At 48.5% G+C, this 10,122-nt stretch overlaps 1 protein-coding gene across 1 annotated transcript; it reads right to left on the bottom strand.

The window, feature by feature from the left end:
• Nucleotides 1–452: 452 nt before the first annotated feature.
• Nucleotides 453–5,563, bottom strand: LOC116967744 (potassium channel subfamily K member 13-like). The gene is made up of 2 exons (XM_033014351.1): nt 5,197–5,563; nt 453–1,392 (listed from the first exon to the last, which is right to left on the bottom strand). Exons 1-2 carry the CDS (start codon nt 5,561–5,563, stop codon nt 497–499), a joined length of 1,263 nt encoding a protein of 420 aa, XP_032870242.1. The 3' UTR covers nt 453–496.
• Nucleotides 5,564–10,122: the final 4,559 nt, after the last annotated feature.

The raw sequence follows: 10,122 nt of genomic DNA, 5'->3' as shown, positions 1-10,122 counted from the left end.
TAATGAGTTGAAGGATTCGGACCAGTTGCTGAGACTAGTCCAGACAGCCAAAGACTGATGCCAACCATCTCAGATCCTAGTAGGAGACCAACATCCTGATGGCCTTCTTCTTGTTGGTGAAAGAGTCTTGAAACTCCTTCCTCCCCGCTCTGGATTCGATCTGATGATGAGTCTCTTTCTACTGCAGGAGCTCCACCTGTGTTTCAATGGGCTGACAAGGCTTCTAGCCCTGGAGACTCGGGACAGGTAGATGAGTTGAGCGTTTGTTGAGGACGTGGATCTGGTGTTGAATGAAGTACAGTTGAGGTCCATTGCGGATGTGGGTGAGTGAGGCTCGGAGCTATGGGAGGAAGGGTCTCGACCCTGAAACATCACCCATTTCCTTCGCCCCAGAGATGCTGCGTAAACCTTCTCAACCCGTTTCCTTCGCCCCAGAGATGCTGCATGTCCCGCTGAGTTACTCCAGCATTAGTGTGTCCATTTCCAGCCCCGGAGGTTACCTGTCCACGCTGGTCTCCACCAGCCGGTTGTTCATGATGGCCAGGGCGCCAACCCCTCCGGGGAACCCGTTGCACCGGGCGTGGCTCTGCCTGGGGCCGCCGTTGGCCGTCTCGGAGAGCTGTTTCTGCATGATGGCCAGGGACACCTTGTTGGAGGCCAGGAAGTCCTTGACGGAGATCATCTCCCCCGACAGGCGCCGTTCCTCCGTCTCACTGTCACACACCGTCTCCACCGAGACGCGGCCCCCGCGCGACTTGCCGGCCAGCGGGTGCACGGCATTGCAGTGCGCCCTCGGCCTCCTCCTCCTCCTCCGCCCATGCCGGCACCCCCGGCACTCCATCCTCCTCAACATCCAGTTGAGGAACTGCTTGATGATGATGGAGGAGACGTTGAAGAGCGAGTAGAGGCAGCACACGCCCATGAGAATGAGGAGGAAATTGCCGGCCCGGTAGAGCGCCGGGTTGGAGTAGGCTTGCCGCTGGCTGCTCACCAGGTCGCCGAAGCCGATGGTGCTGAAGGCCACGAAGCAGAAGTAGAGAGACTCGCCGTAGGACCAGCCTTCCATGGGTGAGTAAATAGCCGAGGCACAGCAGGAGATCACCATGGAAGCCAAACCCAGGATCAACATCACATAGTAGACCGAAGGCTTCCAGTTGTCCAAGCTGTCCACCTCCCCCGACAGGTTGGACGGCCTGTGGGAGGAGGGTCCCCCCGCCCCCCCGCCCCGCTCCAGCCCCCGCTGGTGGAACCAGCGCAGCACGTAGGCCAGCAGGGTGATGGTCCTCTCCAGGAACAGGTTGAAGAAGAGGATGGTGGCAGCGCATCCCACCAGGCCGTAGAAGATCAGGAAGACTCTCCCGCCGAGGGTCACTGGCGTGGTCATCCCGAAACCTGCGAGGAAGATCAAGAGACACCCACGTCAGGGCCAGGTCGCCCCCTATCCGGTCACTCACCCCCCCCCCCCCCCCCACCACCACCACCCCCCACTCGAATGAATAAGTTTATTGGCCAATATTCACATACAAGGAATTTGCCTTGGTGCTCCGCCCGCAAGTGACAACATGACAAGTAACACTCTTGAGGCAGAGAAGGGCGGTGCAGGCCGGTTCTCTGGATGCTTTCAAGAGCGAGCTAGATAGGGCTCTCTCTTGGAAGCATCTTGTACACTCTCTTGTACACTCGGGAGTTTAGAAGGATGAGAGGGTGTCTCATTGAAACATATAAGATTGTTAAGGGCTTGAGGCAGGAAATATGGTCCCGATGTTGGGGGCGGCCAGAACCAGGGACCACACAGTTTAAGAATAAGGAGTAAGCCATTTAGAACGGAGACGAGGAAATCACCACAGAGTGGTGAATCTGTGGAATTCTCTGCCTCAGCGGGCGGTGGAGGTCGGTTCTCTGGATGCTTTCAAGAGAGAGCTAGATAGGGCTCTGAAAAATAGCAGAGTCAGGGGATATGGGGAGAAGGCAGGAACGGGGCACTGATTGGGGATGATCAGCCATGATCACATTGAATGGCGGTGCTGGCTCGAAGGGCCGAATGGCCTACTCCTGCACCTATTGCCTATTGTCTATTGACATACACGGATGTTGGCCGACCAGCTGAGTTTAGTTTAGTTTAGTTTACGTTTACGTTCAGGTGCATCTTCATTGTGGTTTAGGAGAGGAACACACATGGACATTGGAAATAGACCATCTACAAAGAGATTGTCTTGGGAGTGAGAATGAACCAACTTCCATTGATGTCGCATCTTGAGCCAAACACAAAGTGTTTAGTCTAAGGTAGACAAAATTGCTGGAGGAACTCAGCGGGTGAGGCAGCATCTATGGAGCGAAGGAAATAGGCAACGTTTCGGGTCGAGACCCTTCTTCAGACTGCATAAATGGGAGTTGATTCATTCTCACAGCCAATAATAATAATAATAATAAATTTTATTTATGGGCGCCTTTCAAGAGTCTCAAGGACACCTTACAAAAATTGAGCATGTAGAGGAAAAACATGTAAGGGGAATGAAATAAATAGTAGAGACATGACTAGTACACAAAGTAAAGACAGAATTCAATACAAAACACAGTATGAGGCAATTAATGCACAGATGAAAAGGGAGGGGGACATGGGGCTAAGGATAGGCAGAGGTGAAGAGATGGGTCTTGAGGCGGGACTGGAAGATGGTGAGGGACACGGAATTGCGGATCAGTTGGGGGAGGGAGTTCCAGAGCCTGGGAGCTGCCCTGGAGAAGGCTCTGTCAAGACAATCTCCTTGTAGACAAAAGTGTTGGAGAAACTCAGCGGGTGAGGCAGCATCTATGGAGCGAAGGAAATAGGCAACGTTTCGGGTCGAGACCCTTCTTCAGACTGCATAAATGGGAGTTGATTCATTCTCACAGCCAAGACAATCTCTTTGTAGACAAAAGTGCTGGAGAAACTCAGCGGGTGAGGCAGCATCTATGGAGCGAAGGAAATAGGCAACGTTTCGGGACGAAACGTTGCCTATTTCCTTCGCTGCATAGATGCTGCCTCACCCGCTGAGTTTCTCCAGCACTTTTGTCTACCTTCCATTTTCTAGCATCTGCAGTTCCTACTTAAACAATCCCTTTGTGGATGGTTTACTTCCAATGTTCAGCACGGGTCCTTGGCGCTGTGAGGCAGCAACCCTACCCGCCGCGCCACCCAGGAGATGAGCAGGAGGAATTCAGAAGGGGGTGAGCAGAGAGATCAGCACTCCAAGACATAGCTGGACGGTCATTGTCTGTACTCCTCAACCCCAGGCAAGAGCCGCCACATTCCTTAGACTGGATCCCCATCGACGACAACTGTAGCGTGGAAACAACTAATTAATTATGTTCATTCGGACCTTTAGGTTTATGGCACCAGCTGTTAGTATGTTTGAATTACTGGCATGGATATCGCTAATCTTTCATTCTTTAATCTTCACCTGCTGCGAAAGTATCATTTGATGATATCATGGAATATTGGTGCATTAAAGTTAATTATTCCCTTTTATAGACACAGTATTCCAATCGGAGGCAAATATAGATATTAATTAGTGTATTTCCCGCGTCCAGTATTGCAATACGTGTTTATCTTGGAGCAGTGGTGATAGGCTGCCCCTGTCCCACTTAGGAAACCTGAACGGAAACCTCTGGAGACTTTGCGCCCCACCCAAGGTTTCCGTGCGGTTCCCGGAGGTTTTTGTCAGTCTCCCTACCTGCTTCCACTACCTGCAACCTCCGGCAACCACCTGCAACCTCCGGGAACCGCACGGAAACCTTGGGTGGGGCGCAAAGTCTCCAGAGGTTTCCGTTCAGGTTTCCTAAGTGGGACAGGGGCATTAAGACTGTAAAATAGTTCATGAACTTGTTTAACAAAGATATTCCATTGTATATATTGGATAGATTTGTTTAACTTGGCATCATGCCCAGCACAGACATTGTGGGCCGAAGGGCCTGCTCCTGTGCTATATTGCTCTATGTGTAGGGAGGAACTGCAGATGCTGATTTACACCGAAGATAGACACAAAATGCGGGAGTAACTCAGCGGGTCAGGCAGCATCTCTGGAGAGAAGGAATGGGTGACGTTTCAAGTCGAGACCCTTCTTCAGACTTATGGAGTAGATAGAAAGAAGGAGAAGGCCAGAAATAAATACAGGGCCAGCCACCACGGTGGCTCAGCGGGTAGAGCCACTGCCTTATAGCGCAGGAGACCCGGGTTTGATCCTGACCTCGGGTGCTGTCTATGTGGAGTTTGCACCGTCTCCCTGTTTCCCATGGGTGCTCCGGTTTCTTCCCACGTCCCAAAGACGTGCGGGTTTACAAGTGAATTGCCCCCTCTGTAAATTGCCCCTAGTGTGTAGGGAGCGAGCGGGTCAGGCAGCATCACCGGAGAAAGGGGGATGGGTGACATTTCGGCTCGAGAACAATCTTAAATGTTGTAAATTGGACTGAGCAGAGATTGAGGAGCAGGGAACACAGATGTGTTCTTGCATCTGGTCTCTCCCTCTCACATGGACACACACACATAATAGTCACACAGGCACATACATAATAGACACATACATGGTTACACACATAGACACACGCACATAGACACACATACATAGATACACGCACACACACGCACACACACACAAATGGACACACACACACATGGACACACACACACATAATAGACACAGACACATACATAATCGACACAAACACGGATACACACATAGACACAAACACATAGACACAGATACATACAGACACACACACATAGATATATAGATACACACAGACACACACACATTGACACACACACATAGACACAAACACATAGATACACACATTCACACACACATATACATGCACACACATGATACACACACATGGGCACACACATAGACATGCACACACATAGACACACACACATACATGGACACATACATATAGACACATACATGGACACACACACACACATAGACACACACACACATAGGCACACACATACATATAGACACACACATGGACTCACACACACACATAGACACACACACACATAGGCACACACATACATATAGACACACACATGGACTCACACACACACAGAGACCTACAGACACACACATGGACACACACACACACACACAGACACACAGAGACCTACAGACACACACACTGACATACACCCACACACAGACACAGTGACCCACTGACCTATAGTGGACACCACGGTCCCGACAAAGTAGAAGGCTCCAGGGAAGTCCCAGCGGGGCCGGACGGGCTCCACCCTGACGCCGGCTCCATGGGCTTTCTCGTAGTCCCGGAGGAAGGCGGCGAGCAGCGGGCGGCTGATGTTGTGGCTGCGGCTGAAGTTGTCCAGACGGCGGCCCCACGCCCGCTCAGCCAGCACCTCCAGCGGCCGCTCCATGGCCGAGAAGACGGCGGCTCCCAGCGCCAGGTAGCCCAGGATGAAGAGGGCGAGCAGGGCGAAGCGGGCGTTGTCCTCGTTTAGCCTGGAAGCCGGACAGCAGCAGCTCAGGGTGCCCCCACCTCTCCCCACGCCCTCTCCCCTGCACCCCATGCCTCCCCCTCCCCTCACTCCTCTTGCCCACCCATATAATGGAGCAGGGGGGCTACCCTTGACGCCGGGAGCAGTTCCTGCACCGGACCGTGCGCTCTCCAGAGATCTACACCACTCACTCAGCGCCGCGCTGAGACAGACTCCAAACCTTCAGAAGTTCCACACAGTCGCCGGTAAAAGACAGGATCTACGGCAAAGATGGGCTTCAGCGCTGGGTATATTCCACACCCTGCATCTTCCCCTCTCCTCTAACCAATCCTCTAACTAATCCTTTAACTATTCCTCTAACTAATCCTTTAACTCTTCATCTAACTAATCATTTAAATAACCCTTTAACTATTCCTCTAACTAATCATTTAAGTAATCCTTTAACTATTCCTCTAACTAATCATTTAAGTAATCCTTTAACTCTTCCTCTAACTAATCATTTAACTAATCCTTTAACTCTTCATCTAACTAATCATTTAACTAATCCTTAACTCTTCCTCTAACTAATCATTTAACTAATCCTTTAACTATTCCTCTAACTAATCATTTAACTAATAATTTAACTAATCCTTTATTCCTCTAACTAATCATTTAACGAATCCTCTAACTAATCCTTCAACGAATCCTTTAACTAATCCTCTAACTATTTATATAACTATTTTAACTAATCCTCTAATCCTCCATCTAACTATTTCTCTAACTATTCCTCTTACTATTCCTCGAACTAATCTTCTAACCAATCCTTCAACTAATCATAACTATTCCTCTCACTATTCCTCGAACTAAACTTCTAACCAATCCTTCAACTAATCCTAACTAATCCTCTAACTATTCATACAATGGATCCTCTAACTATTCATCTAACTAACCCTCTAACTAATCCTTTAACTAATCCTATGACTAATCTAACTAACCCTCTGACTAATCTATCTAACCCTCTGACTAAACGAACTATTCCACTAACTAGTCTAACTATTCCTCTAACTAATTCTCTAATTGTTCCTATAATAAATCATCTAACTATTCTAACTATTCATCTAACTAACCCACTAACTAATCTAATTAACCCCCTAACTAATCTAACTATTTTAACTATTCTTCTAACTAGTCAAACTATTCCTCCAACTACCCCTCTAATGATGCTTGAGTTGATTGTATTATATATAGTGTTATCCAGTCTGTTTGGAGAGCATGCAAATCAAAGCTTTTCACTGTACCTCGGTACACATGACAATAATAAGGGGCACAGTGTGGGAAGGAACTGCAGATGCTGGTTTGTCCCGAAGATAGACACAAAATGCCGGAGTAACTCAGCAGGTCAGGCAGCATCTCTGGAGAAAAGGAATATGTGAAGTTTCGGGTCGGAATCCTTAGAGTCACAGAGTCTTACAGCGTGAAAACAGGTCCACATTGTCCCATCTACTCTAGTCCCACCACCTGCCTGCGTTTGGCCCACATCCCTCTAAACCCTGCCCTTTTTCATGTACCTGTCTAAATGTTTCTTAAACATCGTAACAGTACCGGCTGAAGACCCACCTTCTTCAGACTGAAAGATGGACAAAGCCAGAACGATATAGGGCAGATCTACCACAGTAGCTCAGCCGGTAGAGTCACTCCTGGGTAGACAAAAATGCTGGAGAAACTCAGCGGGTGCAGCAGCATCTATGGAGCGAAGGAAATAGGCAACGTTTCGGCCGAAACCCTTCTTCAGACTGATGGGGGGTGGGAGGGAGAAGGAAGGAAAAAGGGAGGAGGAGGAGCCCGAGGGCGGGGGGATGGGAGGAGACAGCTCGAGGGTTAAGGAAGGGGAGGAGACAGCAAGGGCTAGCAAAACTGGGAGAATTCAACGTTCATGCCATCCGGACGCAAGCAACCCAGGCGGAATATGAGGTGCTGTTCCTCCAATTTCCGGTGTTGCTCACTCTGGCAATGGAGGAGACTCAGGACAGAGAGGTCGGATTGGGAATGGGAGGGGGAGTTGAAGTGCTGAGCCACCGGGAGTTCAGGAAGGTTATTGCGGACTGCGATACAGAGTCACTCCTGGGCCTGGCTAAGATGGCCATTCGCGGGTCCAGGCAGTGCACCCATTCCTTCTCTCCACAGATGCTGCCTGTCCCGCTGAGTTACTCCAGCTTTTTGTGTCCATCTTCGGTTTAAGCCAGCATCTGCAGTTCCTTCCTACACATTTGTTGCCACAATTCTACCCGCCAAACATTCATATGTGTGGGTGCAGATGGCAATGTTTCAATAGACAATGGACAATAGACAATAGGTTCAGGAGTAGGCCATTCGGCCCTTCAAGCCAGCACCGCCATTCAATGTGATCATGGCTGATCATCCCCAATCAGTACCTCGTTCCTGCCTTCTCCCCATATCCCCTGACTCCGCTATTTTTAAGCCCTATCTAGCTCTCTCTTGAAAGCATCCAGAGAGGCAGGTTCTCTGAGGCAGAGAATTCCACAGACTCACCACTCTCTGTGAGAAAAAGTGTTTCCTTGTCTCTGTTCTAAATGGCTTATCCCTTATTCTTAAACTGTGTGTGGCCCCTGGTTCTGGACTCCCCCAACATCGGGAACATGTTTCCTGCCTCTAGTGTGTCCAAGCCCTTAACACTCTTCTATGTTTCAATGAGATACCCGCTCATCCTTCTAAACTCCAGAGTGTACAAGCCCAGCTGCTCCATTCTCTCAGCATATGACAGTCCCGCCAAACAATGAAAGGAAATTATATGAATCTTAACACACCCAGAATCACAGAATATGGAGTGAAATCTACCACTGAATTTGTCCTCCCACTGAATCTGTCTCTACGAGCCATAAACCACAGGAAAAGTAACAAGGTATCTTCCACAATTTTTCTCAGCACTAGTACTCCAGCAGAATGCCTTCTCAGCCCATTTACTGTACTCCCTGTACATTCTCAACTTTCTGACTCTAGCTTCATCGGCAAGCTTGCAGATAACGCCACTGTAGTGGGTCGGATCTTGAACAAACTTGTGAAGGAGTACAGGAAGGCGATAGGGAGATCAGAAACATTGTGTCAGGACAATCCCTCTCTTCCCTCTATGGCAGCAAGATGAAGGAGATAGTTATTGGCTCCAGGAAGCAGTGAAACATACAGAACAGTGAAAGGCCTGGATAGAGTGGATGTGGATATGTTTCCACTAGTGGGAGAGTCTAGGACCAGAGGGCACAGCCTTAGAATTAAAGGACATTCCTTTAGGAAGGAGATGAGGAGGAATTTCTTCAGTCAGAGGGTGGTGAATCTGTGGAATTCTTTGCCACAGAAAATAGGTGCAGGAGGAGGCCATTCGGCCCTTCGAGCCAGCACCGCCATTCATTGTGATCATGGCTGATCGTCCCCAATCAATAACCCGTGCCTGCCTTCTCCCCGTATCCCTTGATTCCACTAGCCCCTAGAGCTCTATGTAACTCTCTCTTAAATCCATCCAGTGACTTGGCCTCCACTGCCCTCTGTGGCAGGGAATTCCACAAATTCACAACTCTCTAGGTGAAAAAGTTTTTTCTCACCTCAGTCTTAAATGACCTCCCCTTTATTCTAAGACTGTGTGGCCCCTGGTTCTGGACACGCCCAACATTGGGAGCATTTTTCCTGCATCTAGCTCGTCCAGTCCTTTTATAATTTTATATGTTTCTATAAGATCTCCCCTCATCCTTCTAAACTCCAGTTAATACAAGCCTAGTCTTTTCAATATTTCCTCATAGGTTTATAGGTTAATTGGCTTGGGTAAAGATTTAAAATGTCCCTAGTGTGTGTAGGATAGTGGGAGGATACGAGAGGATCGCGGGTCGCCGCGGACTCGGTGGGCTGAAGGGCCTGTTTCTGCGCTGTTTCTCTAAATTAAATGGGAAAAAATCTGATTGAAGTTCAAGTTCAAGTGAGTTTATTGTCATGTGTCCCTGTATAGGACAATGAAATTCTTGCTTTGCTTCAGCACACAGAACATAGTAGGTAGACAAAAAAGCTGGAGAAACTCAGCGGGTGCAGCAGCATCTATGGAGCGAAGGAAATAGGCAACGTTTCGGGCTGAAACCCTTCTTCAGACATAGTAGGCATTTACTACAAAACAGATCAGTGTGTCCATATACCATAATATAAATATATACACACACATGAATAAATAAGATGATAAAGTGCAAATAACAGATAATGGGTTATTAATAATCAGAGTTTTGTCCGAGCCAGGTTTAATAGTCTGATGGCTGTGGGGAAGTAGCTATTCCTGAACCTGGTTGTTGCAGTCTTCAGGCTCCTGTACCTTCTACCTGAAGGTAGCAGGGAGATGAGTGTGTGGCCAGGATGGTGTGGGTCTTTGATGATACTGCCAGCCTTTTTGAGGCAGCGACTGCGATAAATCCCCTCGATGGAAGGAAGGATTGATATCAGATTGTTGAGTGAAAATAGGCTGTTTGAGTTCCCTACATTGCGAGAGTGGCTATGCTTTTTAAAGTGACTCATCGACTGCAGACTGCTCTATGAGATTGCCACTGTGAAAGATATTGAGGATATGCACATTATTATATTTATTTTTCAGGGTCGTGTTAAATGCA

The sequence above is a fragment of the Amblyraja radiata genome, chromosome 41, assembly GCF_010909765.2.
Source record: "Amblyraja radiata isolate CabotCenter1 chromosome 41, sAmbRad1.1.pri, whole genome shotgun sequence".
Classification (NCBI taxonomy): Eukaryota; Metazoa; Chordata; class Chondrichthyes; order Rajiformes; family Rajidae; genus Amblyraja; species Amblyraja radiata.
Note: the sequence above shows the minus strand (reverse complement) of the source record. Positions and strands in the feature narration are given on the sequence as shown.